General features: G+C 47.3%; 1 protein-coding gene across 1 annotated transcript in view; it reads right to left on the reverse strand.

Annotated features, from left to right (window-relative positions):
* Positions 1-4,087: 4,087 nt before the first annotated feature.
* LOC119399636 (probable helicase with zinc finger domain) overlaps positions 4,088-19,020 on the reverse strand; it is a 96,398-nt gene continuing 81,465 nt past the window's right edge. The window contains exon 20 of the mRNA XM_037666445.2: positions 4,088-10,690. Within this exon, the coding sequence (XP_037522373.1) occupies positions 8,929-10,690 (1,762 nt within the window). The 3' untranslated portion in view covers positions 4,088-8,928. The remainder of the gene's footprint in view (positions 10,691-19,020) is intronic.

Here is a 19,020-nt window from a genome sequence, read left to right on the forward strand (position 1 = left end):
TGTGGTGCTAGATATGTATTTCTTTACATCACATTCTAGAGAAGTAGATTTTCAGGTTTCTAGAGTACTTGTTTCATCACGTGGCTGCGAGCAAAGCATGCACATCTGAAAGAAGTTGTACCTTTATGTGGCAGACACTGTATTTTTTTGTGATGTAGTAGCTGCCTTATTTATCTTCAAGGCTGGAAGATTATATGTGCACGCTACAGAGTCTTCTTCATCAGTGACCGCTAATATTTAGAGAAGGAAGCTGTGGGGCTTTATACATTATTGATTGCAGCGTGACGATCCTACATTTACAGCTCCCCAATTTGCTCTTATACCCTTGGCAAATGTGTTTCAGTTGTATATTGAGAGACGTGCTTGCCAAAATGGATGCAATGTAAATATTGTTGGTTCTTCATGCACCATCATTTTTGCATAATTTAAACCTGTTGCTGTACCACAAAATGGTTGTACATAGAAAAACACTGTTGCATTCTTGGTTTGGCGCAATTGACTATGCAGACACTTTTTCCTTCGTTGCAAAGACCACACCAGAATAACCTAACAATGTGCCCAGTTGAATGCAGTGCTCTGTTACTTTGTGTAATTTACGGATGAACTGGCACACCATTTTAGAGTTTTGTCTATCGTACAGCAGACAAATGAAGTGCAAAGTTGAAACTACTAAGTGTGACGCATGCAGCAAAGCAAAGATGGCATAGCCCTTAGCACACAGACTTTATACTGACATTGCGTGTAGTAGCAAAAGCAGAAAACATTTTTGCATTTTGTGTGTGCACAGTGGTGCCTAGTGTCACACTCATATGCTGTCAAGTAGAGCCGACAAGTTCCGAGCTAAACTTGTTCCGAGCTAAACTAAAATGCAACTGCACACCTACAGGAAATGCATCCGTTCTTTTGTTTCAAGCAGTGCCAATGTCTTTATTTTAGCCTTTTCATCAGCCACATAGACGATACAGCCACAAAGCTGTAGCCATCAACATCATCACCTTCGTCTCGCCTGTATATACCATAATCCTCCATGACCATAACCATATAATGTTTTCTTGCCCTCTTTTCCCCTATAATCACACCCTCCTAGGGCCTTTCTGTCCCTAATCCCTCTCGCCAAATAGAGTAGCATGTGAGTGTGCAGTGCTGATGGATTGAAACGCGACAATTTAGGGCCAAGTAGTGACCACACTTCCGCTTCCATTGTCATCAGTTTGACTCACACTGGCGTAATAATAGCTCACACACTTACATCAGAGCCAGCATCACCTTTGGATTCATAGCACCATGATGTGGTTATCTCGAGCAATTGCGCATACCATTTGTTACACACAAAGTTTTGATGTTGCATTTCATTCTGCGAGCACTCTTCGTGAGAATGCTATGCACTACATTAAAGAGCATTACAACTCTCTTCTTCTTGCTGGCATGTTGAGAGAAAATGCCTGCGCGACACATCCTGAAAACACACCAGAGTGCAGTATGTGATTGGGTAAAATATGCAACACTGGTAGGACACAAAACAATAGACGTGCCATCTCTCGAAAAAAAAAAGTGAACCTGTGGTGACCTTCCTGTGTGCCTTCTCGTCCTGGCGGACCACCTAGCAGCTATTTGTATTAGACGGCCCCTAAACCACTCCAATTTCAAAGACGAGAGAGTGTTTTTTTTCTCGCCTTCGCTACCCCTCCTACAGGCGCTATCTACTCCTCGCCACTTATTTCTTCATAAAACACGGGGACAATGTAGCATTAACCATTGAACCTGTCAGGGTTTCGCGTTTTTCGGTTACACACCATCATCTCCGCTTGCGCAGTCAGAAGCACTCAAGATGAAGTTGAATCAGTTGATTGCACGTGATAGTCGTGCACGACAAGGCATAACAGGCATACATTGTTGCAGTGTTTCTTCTTATGCATTCTCGCAGAGTGTTTATGTAAAGTGCAACTTCAGGCTTGTAAATTGTGCTTAAGGAAGATAGCTTTTGTTCATTCACATAGTGTGTTCTTGTTACGGGCCAATGTTCTTGCGACACGAGTGCATTACAGTCCTGCTGCTCATTTTTGATCACACTTCGCTGATCTCGTTTATTTATGCGCGTTTGTTACAGTGTGCGCCATCCCGTCATTTTCACAATTCACAGTGCCTAAAGCTTGTGAAACATTTCATTTCATTGTTACCTAGCACATTGACAGCCAATATTTATGGTTAAGCATATTTACTCAGAGCTGACAGAGCAAATTTGCATGTATTCCCAAAGCTGTATGTAAGCTTGCCTTATGTGTGCAGTGTGAATTAAGAATGTCTGCTACTTAAGATTAAATGTCTTAAAGTCTGTGTGTTCCTGTTGAATGTAAAGCATAAAATGAAGATGGACGTAAGCAAGCAACATAAACGTGCAGATGTGTGAATGCTAATCAAGGCAAAGGGAGAGAGAGATAGCTTTATAGTGAGGCACGATAACAAACGGTTCAACCTCTTCCAACAGGTCTAATAACGAACCAATTTGAAAAGCTCTTTTGGAAAAACACTACACGGTTCATACCTTAATCAAAATTTGCAATTTCACCTGGTAAGGGTCCCTTTATTGCAGTCACAGTGGCCCTTTTGTAAGCACATGGTCTCAAGCTCAACAGCCGAACACGAACGCTAGTTCAGTGACTGCAGTGAGTGTATGAAGCTCTCATTAAATTAAAGAAAGCAAAATTAAGAAAGCAAAGGTAAACTGCAACGCATCCTTCCGTCCAGTTAAGATTCCAATCTTATTCATCACTCAAGATCCGACAATAGTGCTGATAATATACGCACAGCTCTACTCTCGCAACTGATCGAGTGCAAAAACAAAAAGAATACTAATTGCGTAATTCTGAGCCTGGACTCAAGCAGTTAAGCAAAGCACATTGCAAAGCACTTGACAAGCTCTACCTCCACTGCACAATCACCTTCACCTTTTGAAAACAACACTGTCCTTAAAACAACCTTGGCAAAAAAAAACACAGCTCCTATGTTCTGCCTTTCCCACTCACTAATGTTATGCGAGACGCAAAAACGAAGTGTGAAAATATGTGCAACTTCTTCCATCTGTAGTCGCCAGTCACTCAGCTGAGGACTATTGTACCTACTTACATCCTTGGCACGAGTGTAACAGAAGCTCGGTGTGAGATCAGTCACGCGATTCGTCACGTGTGACGAAACGCAAGAAAAGGATGCACCATGTCACAGCAAATTTTTTTCTTTTGGTGAAAAAGTACAATTTTCTTTCTCCTTTTATTATTCCAGGAATCAAATCCATACCAATCTTTAACAAAGACCATATCAAAAAACATGAAATTCAGTATGATTGTGTGTGACAGCAACTTGAAAGGTGGCCATGTTTATGGGAGATCATCAGCATGCACAAATGGGACTCTAGGGGCCAAACAACGAAACGTTCCTTTCCTCAGTAAGGAAGCCTTCATTTTGGTGAGGCCGCCTTATGTCACTCTGAAAGCTTCCTCACTGAGGAGCCCTCGGTGAAGGCTTCCTTGGCGCTTCCTCAGCTTAAGGTTGCTTTGGGGCTACCTTCGTGCGTCCTTAGGTCCGCTCCTGGCCCTGAACGAGCGCTTCACCTCACAGCTAGCCCACGTGATGAGCTAGCCCACGTGATGCTTGTTTCCGAGGCAACCCTCCCACCCCACCTCTGCGGGGAGACGCGAGCGTGCGTGCACGGTGAAGCGCGTTTAGGCTGACAGCGTTTGAAGAGGCGGGCATTTCAGTGTTGCTAGAACGCACCACGTTTTGCGCTCGACTACGGTGGCTTTTCACATTTAGTAATCGCAGTTGGAAGAAAGCGTACACGCGTCTCTATATTAACACTTCAATTTGGAAGTGATGTGGTGACCCAACTTTTTCTTACAGAATAAACGCTTGTGAGCAAAGCTTATGTTCTATAATCTCGAACGCAGGAGCGCGGCAACCATTCCTCCCGCGAGGACGGGTGAAGGGAGCTTTCAGAGTACGCTTGCTTCCTCCGTCGGTACTTGGCTGTAATGAGGCCTCACGTAAGGTGAGGACGCAGTCGAAGGAAAGGAACGTTTCGTTGTTTGGCCCTAGAACTGAACCGAACACTCGTCGAGTTGTGTGCAGCAAAAGGGGACAGTATGGTTCAAATATCACCTCTTACAGAGAACATCAGCGCATGTAGAACTGAGAAAAAAAGAAATGCACACAAAGAACTGCAGTGCACTTTAAAAAAAAAGATTAATTTAGCGCCGACAACGGCAAAAGGCCCACCCACGTGGCGAACGATTCCGTATCACAAAAATGCCTCGGCTTCACATTCGGTCCAATCTTTCACAGCTATCGAGCTATAGTCACCACAGCCACCACTGTCACCGTGAACCACTACAAGCAGAGTGACAAAACAGCAAAATTCACTTGAGGCCGGCCACTCTTTGATTTATTAAATGAACAGAATCATACCCAATCCCATACCCTACAACCATTACGCCATTGCCACTGTTGTCACCCATCCACCGCTATCTTGCAGAATAGTGGCAGACTGCCTCGGCTTACCACTTGACGCCAATCCCTCTATTGCTCCTTACATGAACAGTATCGAACAGTGCTTCATACAGGACGAAGCGAGAACAGACATGGTGCTGACTAACAAACACTGCTTTAAAGAAACAAAAGTAGTCGCATGCCCTCAGTATGGTTTACATGCAGGCCCTGTTAGATTGGCCAAACAGAGTGATGTATGAGGACAACCAGTTCTTGCCTAGTTGGAGCGTGTTTGAAAGCATATTATATAGGGTGATGTATAAATGACAATTCAACCGTGTAACAATGTATCATATGTGCTGTGTTGTTGCAATACCTACTAATTCAGGTTTATACATTTGAAACGCAAGTACAGCCTGTGAAGTCGCCCTTTTGACAAGCTGGAGAGAGGTTTCATTTGTAGATAGCTCAGCAAACCAATTAGTGTGCAATTGTAATATTAAAGTTACAACTCGCATTTTGGTGTTTTTTTCATGTGCAAATAAGACTAAAAAAAAAAGCTTGAAGGATGTGTAAACTTCGAATAAGAGTGGAACGCGATAGCGTAATGTGAACAGGATGTTTCAGATGTTGTTGATGTGAAACTCTCTGTTTGGGCATTACACAGTTAAGGAGGCAAACTCATGCTCAAGGGCTCAATTCTCAGTCATCGTTAAAAAAAAACCGAAAAACTGTCAGCCAATTAGCGAAAAGTGCATAATAAAGAGCAACGCAAGCTAAGCGAAGCAATTTGCATGTGCTGTCATCTGTGTAGAACCTGCTTCCTACATATTTCAGCTAAATTGCAACGTACAGCAGTAGTTAGCATCATGTCCATCGTTTTCACTTTGTCCTGTTGGAAGCGCTGTTCGATTCTGTTCTAATAATGTGACAACCAGACCATTACAGCACACTCTTGCAGAAATGAAATGAACAAATCGTATCGGCCTGTATTAATCGGGAGAGTCTAATTGCACTTGCAACAGTTTGAAGTCACGTGACATGGGCAGAAATGCCACATATGACGTCGCACCACCACCGTGCAATTTGAACGAAAGGCAAGGTTCTGCCTGGCCGTTGCACAAGTATCGCTACTTTTCCAGGGTCAGTGGTTGGCCCATGCCATTGTGGGGCCAGTTACCTATGCCGTGCCACTTCGTGGATCTTACTATTTTGCCAGAGTCGCTACTGACACAGACAGGGCTGATAGCAACGTGCCACTTTCTTAATGACTTCATATGTGACTTCTGCTCAGGTCATGTGACCCCTAGCTGCTGAGGTACCGATAGACTCTACCCTGTCAATCTGCTGATCCACTTCACCGATGCCCTCCACCAAAAAATGGGCCGTCGAGCGATTTGCTGCAAAGATATGCAGTACATATACATACACATTTTAACCACAGTTTTGCAACTGCTCTTCTACTAGCCATGCATCACAACCCTGTCAGTAGGCCCTTAGCACGGCACAAGGGGAGACAATGCCCAGAACAACATGACGATTCTATTGCTTGTACATACGTAGCATGCCCATGTAGTCACACTGCAGCACGTGGCTTGTACATTAGACATTACTACAAAACAGTTTTTTTTTTTAATTTTGCAAACATGGCTATGAAATGTGCCATTCCTTTTGTTTTCAGAGTCCTCTGCTCCCATTATATTACATTTTGCACAAGACGTGGTAATATTTAGTCTGCACCTAGCCCGCTTTGAATGTGCTTGTATCTTGGAGCTCTTCTGAGAGAAAATCAAAAACTAATTTGCGATTCAAGTTTCACAATGGCTGGTAGCAGTTCAAAAGGCAGCTTTGAATCCACTACTTTTTCCTTTTCTTGCAATGCAGACATTACACAACCACTACACTTCCACTCTAATCAAACAAGCATTTTTAATGACCATGTAAACGCTATGACCGTCAAAAGCCTTAGAGAGGAAGTTGCTGTATCAGCATCGTTAACGACCGCATGTTCTTCTTGTCATCAACTCAGCAAAGCCTAGCGAAATGCAATTTTGCCGGCCAAGACAAAAAAAAAAAAGAAAACAATGACATGTCTTTGAAAGGCATGATGCATTTCAGTTCATAATCAACAGCAGCAAGACCGTTCAATTCCTTCTAAAGAAGTGGCAGAATCACAAAAGTAGCTGGACTAGCGATTAAAAAAATAGTACCCTCCTGGATATGCAGACATTTTGCGACAAAATTGTACTTTGTTGCGGATGAACCTCTGCGCACCAAGAAGGTTACGGACACGTCCAAATCTCGCAAGTTGTACTCTCTCGATCAAGCAGACGGAAAAGAAATGATTCGTTTCGCAACAGTCACAAGCAAGTCATCAACAATGATGTCGAAATGTTCCCACTAGGCATCAATTCCAGAAGAAGCACACTCGGCCACCTCGTGTGGGTGGCCACACAATGTCAAAAACCTCAATTAGGTGTCCCAATGTGCAGGTCACACGATGTGCACATGCAAATCTCAGATTCAAAATAACATTCACAAGTGCGCATCAAAAATATAGAGGGAAGGGAAAGGGTCACGTCATTTAAGAGAAAAACACAAACTGCCAGGCCTTCCGACGAATACAGTGACGGATGTTGTAAAGGTGACATCTTAAGTGGGGACACACAACACGTCTCTACCTTGCCACCAATTATGACGCAACTTGCGTCGGCAAGTAACGAAAAATTAAACCAGCTTTTCACATTAACCCGGACGTAGTCAAATTAAACGATCCAAAGACGTCTCGAAAACATCGACAGTACCTCTACATCCAACAACAGCTTCGAGCGAACCGCTAAAATCCCGGTAACTTAAACCCCACGTCACACTACGCTTGACACAACACAAGATGTTTCTAGAGTACCACCAAACAATGCAGTGCGAGAGGACACAATGGTGTATCAGATTTGAGATTTAGGCAGCTCCAAGACAAGGTGATCGCCACCACTCGTCTTGGAACGTTGAAACAGACAAAGGATCAACAAGGCCATGTTGACTATCGTCCAATGTTCTTCGGGAGGTTCCACACAAATCACAATAGAAAAACAATCACACACAGAAAATGCTTCTGGATGGCTCTATAAACCTTCGCTGAGGACATTGTTGGTAGTCTTGTGTAATGCGCGCAATTCAAGATGGGATGGTCAGCTCTACTATCGGGGCAATGACCCCTAGAATGGACCTTGAAGTTAAAAGGAGGAGAACCAAAGGCAAAAAAAAAATTGCCGCTCAACAATACGTTTAAGGTAAAACAAGCAAGAGTGAACATTAATAAGGGCACTGGCATCCCCAGCAATTATCTCAATCACACTCTTTTTATTATCAAGTCCAGGAAATAAACTGGAGTAACGCGAGCTCGGTATGGTCTGCTTGTCTACGCCGCAACGACAATAGTAGGAATTTAAAATGTGCACGCATTTCAAGCCGAGCACCTCCAACCTCATGGTACAGCTGACGGCTTAAAACGAAACTCTAGAAGAGCAAAGCAAATGTGCAGAGCTGTTTACGCCTCGCCTATCACAGATCACGAAGCACTATTGGCCATTGCAAAAGTTCTCATGAACTGCAATTTACGGACAACTGCAGACACTCTTTTTTTCCTCGAAGCGCTGCAGCTAAGGTAGAGCACGAGATGAACTAAAAAGAGGAAAAACACCGTAAGCGGCACTAAAACTTTAACATTAGAAAGACAGAAATGCTGTGAGAGATCAGCAACGGCAAGTCGTCGGCATTCCGAGGATGGACGAGATAAAGCCACCCAGCTCTGCCATCTCTGCCAGATTCTTTTGCGTGTGATCGCGAGGCCATGAGCGCATTGGTGCGATGCACACACCCACAGATGAGTATGGCAACCAGGTGCTCTGTTCCGCTAATGATGAATTCCTTCGAAGATTGGACATTTGTGCCCCGAGCTGGCGCGCATCAATGGTCACGCTTGGCACACGGGGACACACAATCGAGAAAAACGAACCAGTGAAATAGTCTTTCGCAAAACAATCGAAAGTACATTCAAGCAGTGCCACTGCATGAAGAGTGAGGAAGGAACTTGTACTACGCAATACTTTAAAATAAAACACATGACGTGGACGCTTTTAGCATCCACGTGCAAAGTGGCACTGCCCAAGGAAACTGGTTTATACAGCAGCACCTCAAATTTACTTAAAAACAAGGGCTGCTGGTGTCTCAAGAAAAAAAAAAAAGAATGCACGCATCGGAGTATTCTTGCACACCGCTCGAGAAAAATTAAAATATTATTCACATTTACGATGTTCCACAGAATTGCGAGGACTTCCTGGTCGTGAAAAATAACCCAGCATGCTATCTTCCACGTCTGGCCAGCAGACGCACAAAAACTGCACAGCCGCCAACCCCAGTTTATTGGGCACACGTGCAAGCACTGCTCCATTTTCAATGTTTTTTGGCGTTCTGTGCAACAAAGCCATTCGTGTGGCCGTTACGCAAAGCGTCACTGTACGACAACTTCGGCTTGTCGGGTGGCCTGCTTCCAATGGGACCAAACTTGGACCCCGCTGTCGTCTGCTCCGCTGCTGTCGTCGGCTCGGCAGCGGCCTGTGCATACCCAGCCTGCGCAAACCCCACCCTAAGGGCATCAGTCAGCTTCGTAGCGTCCTTGGGGCGATCCTTGACGGACTCATCGTCACTGGTGAGGGCTTTGTACAGATCCAGGCCAAAATTAATGTTGTTAATGGCTGCAGGTGAGGAAGATGCGGCGCGCTCCGTTGAGCGCCGCGCCTCGTCGAAAGTCCTATTATCCCACGTCACGGGCTCAGTCACGGCAGCGACGTAAGCAACCGTCGGCCTCGCCTTCTGCTTTGGCTCCTGAGATTGTGCCACACGATTCTGTCCTCCGGACCACGTGGAATTTTTGAACACTTTGGGCTTGACCTGCACTGCACCGTTTTGGGTGCCAGAGTTGAATTTGCGGACCTCAGGCCAAGCCGGCTGCGACAGCTGCGGAGCTTGCGTAACAGTTCTGGTGCTGGCAGAGCTTTCCCCCGCAACCGCTCCGTTCAGAGGCACCTTCGACGGCCTTTCCGGCTGGCTGGAAGGTTGACTGGTCGACCGACCCGAATGCTGCAGTGCAGCGAAACGGGGTGCGACCGCCTTCTTTTTCCGTAGCAACCTTGTTTCGGATACAGTTCCATTTGTAACTGGCTTGTTCGCTCCAACAGACTCCCAACCAACATCGTTGTCGTCGTCGTTGTTAAGCAGCATGTTACGGAAGCTTGCATCTAGACTGTCACCCGCAGCCCTCGCTGCAGCCGGGGCTCCAGGAGCTCGACTGGCGTCACTTGCGGAGGGACTCGGGTCGGAGTTAAACCCGAGCGGCTGTCTGTACAACTGCTTGTGTGGCTGTTCCATTTGGACGTGGTTCTGTCCGTAGCCACTCGCTTGAATATGCACTACTTTCGGCTGCACGTTTGGCTGGGCAAACAGCTTTGGTTCTGTTTGCGGCTGCCTAGATGGAACTTCAGGGGGCAGCTGCTGCTGCGGAACGTGCGCTGGCGGTCTGTGAGAAGTAAATGGCAGCAACCAATTTACCGACTGCCCGTGGTGCGGTGGCTGACCAGCCGACCGAGGTGGCGCAGGAGGGAAGTGCTGGTATTGGGCCACCGGACGTTCCGGTGTATGCTGGGGGTACGGCTGCCAGCCTTGCTGGTACTGCTGCTGCCTCTGCGGTTGTGCCTGCACCTGCTGCAGGCCATACATCCTGGGGACATGCTGCTGGTTCAGAGAGCGTTGCACTGATGGCGGGACCTGCCACCAGCTGGGCCCGACTTGGCTATACTGCAGTAAGGGTGGAGGAAAGTTGGCTGGCGCTCTGGGAGGCTGCACGTTGAATAGACGACGGTCTATCGCTGGCAAGTAGTAGTTAGGTTGGGATGCCGGCACGTGCCTCAACGGATATGTCGAGCCCGGAGGCCCATTGAATCCTGGTGCTGCTGCCGGCTGTGCGGGTGGCTGTGGATCAGCCACTGAATTTCTGTGCAGAAAGGGATGTTTCGGCCAAAAACACTTGGCGTGGGGGTTCAGGCCATACTCTTTTTGTAGCTCAAAGCCTTCCAGCTGATACTTGATGTCCTCCCAGCTCATGTGGTAGAGGCTGCCGTGCTGAGCACAAGTCAAGACAAACTTCTCCCACAGAGTCCTGCAAGAAAGTTGGACACCGGATTAACAATGATGCAGAAACCTTTCACGACAATGCCCCCTTTTACAGAAAAACGATGCCCATGGAACATTTTCTTTTTTAACTGATAATTACAGCTGTGCGAATAGAAAAATTTTGGGTGCGAAGCGAATTCGAATAATAAAGATTGAGTGCAAATCGAATCGAATAATTTCGAATAATTTTCGAATATTTCTCAAACATTTTTCGAATAATTCGAAGTGAAATTACAGAAAAAGTTGCAGAGAATCCTTAAGTATGTTCTTGTGAGATCGCAACATGAAAGTGTTTCTTTTCGCTAGGTTGATGAAGCGCTGGTGGGGTCATATTTCATAGTTGTCTTTCTTATCAAGAGTGAGGCAATGTAGAGGCCGAATTGTATTTATGTACATGATTTGGTGCAACCAAAATGTTGCCGACAACACTTTACACGTGATAGGCAGAGATGCCATTTCCTCAGCCTCTCCTCCTCTTTCAACTGCTGTGGAAGTCCAACTGATGTGGCGGACAAGGGTGTGCTCCCTTCAAGTCCGGAGTTCCAAATCTGCCTCGTAGACGTCGATATATAAGAACATCAGAAATTTTGGATGCTAAAAAGCTTCGGCGTCCGATTTTTCGGACTTCCTGCCCAAATTTCAGGTCCAAAACATCATTAATTGAGCCCCCAACTCTGTCACATCTTTCATCTCCATGTTGGAAGCAGCGTTTTCTTGAGTTAATACATTTGCGACCGTAGCGGAGCTTGAAAGGCAGCTTTGCCGCAATACGGGGGTGTGATGAGGTGAAGCATATTGAAAATCTAGGGACCACTTCCAAACGGACGTTGACTGTCTCTTGGCTAAGTTCGACCGTAACGGACCTTGAAAGGCAGCTTTGCCGCAATACGGGGGTGTGATGAGGTGAAGCATATTGAAAATCTAGGGACCATTACCAACCGGACTTTGTCTTTTGGCTAAGTTTGACCGTAACAGAGCTTGAAAGGCAGCTTTGCCGCAATACGAGAGTGTAATGAGGTGAAGCATATTGAAAATCTGAAGGGGTCACTTTCAACCGGACGTTGACTGCATTTGTCTTTGGGAAGTTCGAATAGTTCAAATAGTAAAATTTCAGTGCGAATCGAATCGAATAGCAAACACTACTCGAAAAATATTCGAAATTTCGAATATTCGCACACCCCTACTGATAATCTTTCGCACTAAAACTCACCTACACACTTTCTGCCACAGTTCCTTTCTTGTTCATAAGCTAAACAATATAGCATGACCACTATGATCGAACTAAATGATCATGGCACAAGACAAATAAGACACGAGAAGGTTGGTTTGCCGGGCGAGATGCTAATGCATCTTGACATCATCGGCGCAAGAAACAACTTGAGTTTGTGGCCTTCACCAAAACAAAGTTTTGGTGAAGGCAGCAACCATGGGGTGTCCCGAGGTAAAAGTCAATCTTTAAGTATGACTTAGCGACTCTGAAAGGATATTCCGCATGGATTTTTCTTCACATTTCATTTCAAATAACGTTTCGGTTGAAGAATGGCACTTGTCCCACCAATTTCTTTTCTGTGTTTCACTTGTAGTAACTGCAAGACACTGGCGCCAGACAAAGCTGCTCTGAGACAATGAACAGGGTTCATAGCAACTTTGAAGAAAAATATTCAAGGATTTTTAAGGACTTTCAAGCACCTAACAAAGAATTTTCAAGGACATGAAACAACACTTGTTGAGATCACAGAAAAAGGAAACACCAGCTTTTACAGCATGAAGCACATCCCTCACTGCACACAAGCCAAAGCAGGCACTTTTTCACAATAGCTAACTAAAGGACGTTTCACAGTTCCTTTCTTCACTCATATTTTGTTCAGTGCAGGTTTTATGGCATTACACTGTTTTCCGCAGGTTTCAGTATTCTTCTGCTAGTTTGCTTCAACTGATTCACCTCACAATATGGATGTATTGCGTGAGCACGTGTGCACGTAACACACATACAAAATGAACATTGCCAGCCTGAGAATTTTTTAACTTTATATAAATACAGATGACATAATCGCTGCTAATATAACACAAAAACGCGGGAAAAAACACAAACATGACAACAAGGGCAGCACTTCCAACTTACTTTGTGTCATTTTAAGGGAAATTAGTATGTCACATAGCAAGTACCAACTAGGCGATGAACGCATTCACCAGATGATATATGCACACACACATCTGCAGAGGGTTCGGGCACCCTTCCCTCTCCACTGCCACAAAATGAAATCCTCGTTAACGCTCTGATCAAAAGTAGGCTCGTGCAAACATGACTTTCTAGGCTCAAACAGAATGGCAACTAGTATAGAATAATTTTGAAGTGAATTCAAATAGTAGTGGGACTTGAATTGTAGTCGGATGCGAACTATATGTGGAAAAATACTTGAAGTTTTAAAATCTCTCATACTTAGGCAATATAAGATGCCAATAAAAGAATGACTGAAGTGCAGAAGTGTGGCTTCGTGCTGGGATGGATTTTCCCTGACAAGGTGGTTTCCCGGCACACCAGTCCCGTGTTGCAGTAAAACCATATTTAAGGCGGGTTACATGTGGTAGAATATGTCAATTTGTTCTATTTAATTACTTTCAAATTTTAGATTGTCATAGCGAATCAGACAACTATAATATGTGCTCGATTATTCGCACAGAACAATCCAAAATGCAACTGCTAAAAATTGGCTCCACAAATGTGTACTTGTGTACAAAAGCCTTGAAAATGCTATTTGAAAATTCCAGGGTTTTCAAGGGTTTCCACGACCGCTACGAACCCTGAAGAACCAGCGATGGATCGAGTGGCAATCACCAACTTCATTTCATCTCACTCATATTTACCCTCAGGGCACTGCAGCATTACAGAGGGAAGTAAGTCCCACAAAATGCTACCGCTGCTTCTTGCTTCCTAAAAACAATATTCTGTACTGATATAGGAGATTTTCCTAATTCAGTCTGGCCACACTGATTTTTTTGCCGTCCGCCATTAGTAGGGCGTCATTTCAGGCAGTTGCATGGGCAGTGTCGGAGAGCCCACACTACAGCGTCTCGCTTACTGTTTTGGTGGTGATGTCGTGGTCCAAAAGTCTCGCAGTTATTCCGGAGACTCTTACGGAAGAAAAAGTGGAAGCCTACAGCGCCTCAAAAAGATTAGCGAAGCACTACGATGAACGAAGTCACAAGTTTGCTGTGGGAAGCTACGTCCAAACCGCCTCGATCAAAACGTCTCCGTACACAGGGCTATCCCGAAAGCACTCAACGGAAAACTTTCGGCTCACGCGCTTCTCCAGCTGGCTACGCTCTTGTGCTGCAATGTCGAGCGCTCGCTCTGCTTTGTACAACGAACTTTTAGTGAGCTCCACTTCTTCGGCTTTTTTCTTTACTTCCGACTCTAACGCACGGACACGCGCCGTCATTACGTCGAGTTGTTCGGTGAGGTCGGAAATCTTTAGCGAGCACGCACAACCACACACCACGCCATCGATGCTGCTCGTCACCGATGTAGGAGAGCAGATGTCTACGCGCTCACATCCGCGGTAGTCGATCGCCCGCCTTCGGAAGGCACTGTAGCGCTGACGAGGTTAAGTGGTTCTCGATTTCTTGGCTTTTTTCTTGGTGGAGGCCTCGGAGCACTAAACGCGAAGATGCTGGGCACGGCGTCTTGCTTCAAGAAACGACGGTTTCCGGCGACGTTTGGCAAGTAGTTTGCTTCAGTAAAATGCCTTGAACAAACTTTTGTGAACTTCGTCACGGTGAAGAAAGGGCCTTCGTCACGCTTAATAGCTATAATCCACCTTTTCCTCCAGTCCGTATCCTTCGGAAAAGAAAAAAAACGAGACCTGCAAGAAAAGGTAGGCATCAGCCGCGCACCGATTGCAAACAAAGCCGCGGGCAAGCGCGCTTCTGCTTACCTTCGACCCATCCTCGTCTCGAAATCCTCTTTGCGTGCACTGCGGTGCACAGCAATGGGCTGGCATTGCGCTGATCCCGTTCTATCGAAAACGGCAACTATTTGCGCAAACAGGATCGCACGCGAGCGTTCAATCTGAAGCGCGCGCGTGTGTACTCTGACTGCATGCTCTGACGGCGCGCGACCTACTAATGGCGGCTGAGAAATGCTTCTCGTTGCTGCCGACAGGTGGCGCTGAATTAGGAAAATCTCCTATTGTGGCAGAAAAGTGCAGGAAACGGGGCGATGAGCACACAGGACACAGCGCTGTGTCCTGAGTGCTCATCGTCCCGTTGCCTGCATTGTTCTGCCAGCTGTGCACTGTGTGCTCATCGTCCCGTTTCCTGCACTGTTCTGCCAGCTGTGTGCTCATCATCCTGTATCCTGCTCTGTTCTGCGAGCTGTGTGCTATGTGTTCATCGTCCAATTTCGTGCTCTGTTCTGCCAGCTGTGTGATCAACCTGTTTCCTACTCTGTTCTGCCAGCTGTGTGCTCATCGTCCCGTTTCCTGCTTAGTTCTGCTAGCTGTGTCCTCTGTGCTCATTGTCCCGTTTCCTTCTCTGTTCTGCCAGCTGTGCGCTCATCGTCCCATTTCTTGCTCTGTTCTGCCAGCTGTGTCCTGTGTGCTCATCGTCCCGTTTCCTTCTCTGTTCTGCCAGCTGTGTCCTGTGTGCTCATCGTCCCGTTTCTTTCTCTGTTCTGCCAGCTGTGTCCCGTGTGCTCATCGTCCCGTTTCTTTCTCTGTTCTGCCAGCTGTGTCCTGTGTGCTCATCGTCCCATTTCTTGCTCTGTTCTGCCAGCTGTGTCCCGTGTGCTCATCGTCCCGTTTCCTTCTCTGTTCTGCCAGCTGTGTCCTGTGTGCTCATCGTCCCGTTTCTTTCTCTGTTCTGCCAGCTGTGTCCTGTGTGCTCATCGTCCCGTTCCTTCTCTGTTCTGCCAGCTGTGTCCTGTGTGCTCATCGTCCCATTTCTTGCTCTGTTCTGCCAGCTGTGTGCTGTGTGCTCATCGTCCCGTTTCTTTCTCTGTTCTGCCAGCTGTGTCCTGTGTGCTCATCGTCCCGTTTCTTTCTCTGTTCTGCCAGCTGTGTCCTGTGTGCTCATCGTCCCATTTCTTGCTCTGTTCTGCCAGCTGTGTCTTGTGTGCTCATCGTCCCGTTTCTTTCTCTGTTCTGCCAGCTGTGTGCTGTGTGCTCATCGTCCCGTTTCCTTCTCTGTTCTGCCAGCTGTGTCCTGTGTGCTCATCGTCCCATTTCTTGCTCTGTTCTGCCAGCTGTGTCCTGTGTGCTCATCGTCCCGTTTCTTTCTCTGTTCTGCCAGCTGTGTCCTGTGTGCTCATCGTCCCGTTTCTTTCTCTGTTCTGCCAGCTGTGTCCTGTGTGCTCATCGTCCCATTTCTTGCTCTGTTCTGCCAGCTGTGTCCTGTGTGCTCATCGTCCCGTTTCTTTCTCTGTTCTGCCAGCTGTGTCCTGTGTGCTCATCGTCCCGTTTCCTTCTCTGTTCTGCCAGCTGTGTCCTGTGTGCTCATCGTCCCGTTTCCTGCACTGTTCTGCCAGCTGTGTGCTCATCATCCTGTATCCTGCTCTGTTCTGCGAGCTGTGTGCTATGTGTTCATCGTCCAATTTCGTGCTCTGTTCTGCCAGCTGTGTGATCAACCTGTTTCCTACTCTGTTCTGCCAGCTGTGTGCTCATCGTCCCGTTTCCTGCTTAGTTCTGCTAGCTGTGTCCTCTGTGCTCATTGTCCCGTTTCCTTCTCTGTTCTGCCAGCTGTGCGCTCATCGTCCCATTTCTTGCTCTGTTCTGCCAGCTGTGTCCTGTGTGCTCATCGTCCCGTTTCCTTCTCTGTTCTGCCAGCTGTGTCCTGTGTGCTCATCGTCCCGTTTCCTGCACTGTTCTGCCAGCTGTGTGCTCATCATCCTGTATCCTGCTCTGTTCTGCGAGCTGTGTGCTATGTGTTCATCGTCCAATTTCGTGCTCTGTTCTGCCAGCTGTGTGATCAACCTGTTTCCTACTCTGTTCTGCCAGCTGTGTGCTCATCGTCCCGTTTCCTGCTTAGTTCTGCTAGCTGTGTCCTCTGTGCTCATTGTCCCGTTTCCTTCTCTGTTCTGCCAGCTGTGCGCTCATCGTCCCATTTCTTGCTCTGTTCTGCCAGCTGTGTCCTGTGTGCTCATCGTCCCGTTTCCTTCTCTGTTCTGCCAGCTGTGTCCTGTGTGCTCATCGTCCCGTTTCTTTCTCTGTTCTGCCAGCTGTGTCCCGTGTGCTCATCGTCCCGTTTCTTTCTCTGTTCTGCCAGCTGTGTCCTGTGTGCTCATCGTCCCATTTCTTGCTCTGTTCTGCCAGCTGTGTCCCGTGTGCTCATCGTCCCGTTTCCTTCTCTGTTCTGCCAGCTGTGTCCTGTGTGCTCATCGTCCCGTTTCTTTCTCTGTTCTGCCAGCTGTGTCCTGTGTGCTCATCGTCCCGTTTCCTTCTCTGTTCTGCCAGCTGTGTCCTGTGTGCTCATCGTCCCATTTCTTGCTCTGTTCTGCCAGCTGTGTGCTGTGTGCTCATCGTCCCGTTTCTTTCTCTGTTCTGCCAGCTGTGTCCTGTGTGCTCATCGTCCCGTTTCTTTCTCTGTTCTGCCAGCTGTGTCCTGTGTGCTCATCGTCCCATTTCTTGCTCTGTTCTGCCAGCTGTGTCTTGTGTGCTCATCGTCCCGTTTCTTTCTCTGTTCTGCCAGCTGTGTGCTGTGTGCTCATCGTCCCGTTTCCTTCTCTGTTCTGCCAGCTGTGTCCTGTGTGCTCATCGTCCCATTTCTTGCTCTGTTCTGCCAGCTGTGTCCTGTGTGCTCATCGTCCCGTTTCTTTCTCTGTTCTGCCAGCTGTGTCCTGTGTGCTCATCGTCCCGTTTCTTTCTCTGTTCTGCCAGCTGTGTCCTGTGTGCTCATCGTCCCATTTCTTGCTCTGTTCTGCCAGCTGTGTCCTGTGTGCTCATCGTCCCGTTTCTTTCTCTGTTCTGCCAGCTGTGTCCCTGTGTGCTCATCGTCCCGTTTCCTTCTCTGTTCTGCCAGCTGTGTCCTGTGTGCTCATCGTCCCGTTTCCTGCACTGTTCTGCCAGCTGTGTGCTCATCATCCTGTATCCTGCTCTGTTCTGCGAGCTGTGTGCTATGTGTTCATCGTCCAATTTCGTGCTCTGTTCTGCCAGCTGTGTGATCAACCTGTTTCCTACTCTGTTCTGCCAGCTGTGTGCTCATCGTCCCGTTTCCTGCTTAGTTCTGCTAGCTGTGTCCTCTGTGCTCATTGTCCCGTTTCCTTCTCTGTTCTGCCAGCTGTGCGCTCATCGTCCCATTTCTTGCTCTGTTCTGCCAGCTGTGTCCTGTGTGCTCATCGTCCCGTTTCCTTCTCTGTTCTGCCAGCTGTGTCCTGTGTGCTCATCGTCCCGTTTCTTTCTCTGTTCTGCCAGCTGTGTCCCGTGTGCTCATCGTCCCGTTTCTTTCTCTGTTCTGCCAGCTGTGTCCTGTGTGCTCATCGTCCCATTTCTTGCTCTGTTCTGCCAGCTGTGTCCCGTGTGCTCATCGTCCCGTTTCCTTCTCTGTTCTGCCAGCTGTGTCCTGTGTGCTCATCGTCCCGTTTCTTTCTCTGTTCTGCCAGCTGTGTCCTGTGTGCTCATCGTCCCGTTTCCTTCTCTGTTCTGCCAGCTGTGTCCTGTGTGCTCATCGTCCCATTTCTTGCTCTGTTCTGCCAGCTGTGTGCTGTGTGCTCATCGTCCCGTTTCTTTCTCTGTTCTGCCAGCTGTGTCCTGTGTGCTCATCGTCCCGTTTCTTTCTCTGTTCTGCCAGCTGTGTCCTGTGTGCTCATCGTCCCATTTCTTGCTCTGTTCTGCCAGCTGTGTCTTGTGTGCTCATCGTCCCGTTTCTTTCTCTGTTCTGCCAGCTGTGTGCTGTGTGCTCATCGTCCCGTTTCCTTCTCTGTTCTGCCAGCTGTGTCCTGTGTGCTCATCGTCCCATTTCTTGCTCTGTTCTGCCAGCTGTGTCCTGTGTGCTCATCGTCCCGTTTCTTTCTCTGTTCTGCCAGCTGTGTCCTGTGTGCTCATCGTCCCGTTTCTTTCTCTGTTCTGCCAGCTGTGTCCTGTGTGCTCATCGTCCCATTTCTTGCTCTGTTCTGCCAGCTGTGTCCTGTGTGCTCATCGTCCCGTTTCTTTCTCTGTTCTGCCAGCTGTGTCCTGTGTGCTCATCGTCCCGTTTCCTTCTCTGTTCTGCCAGCTGTGTCCTGTGTGCTCATCGTCCCATTTCTTGCTCTGTTCTGCCAGCTGTGTCCTGTGTGCTCATCGTCCCGTTTCCTTCTCTGTTCTGCCACCTGTGTCTTGTGTGCTC

Source organism: Rhipicephalus sanguineus, chromosome 7, assembly GCF_013339695.2.
Source record: "Rhipicephalus sanguineus isolate Rsan-2018 chromosome 7, BIME_Rsan_1.4, whole genome shotgun sequence".
In the NCBI taxonomy this organism is placed as follows: Eukaryota; Metazoa; Arthropoda; class Arachnida; order Ixodida; family Ixodidae; genus Rhipicephalus; species Rhipicephalus sanguineus.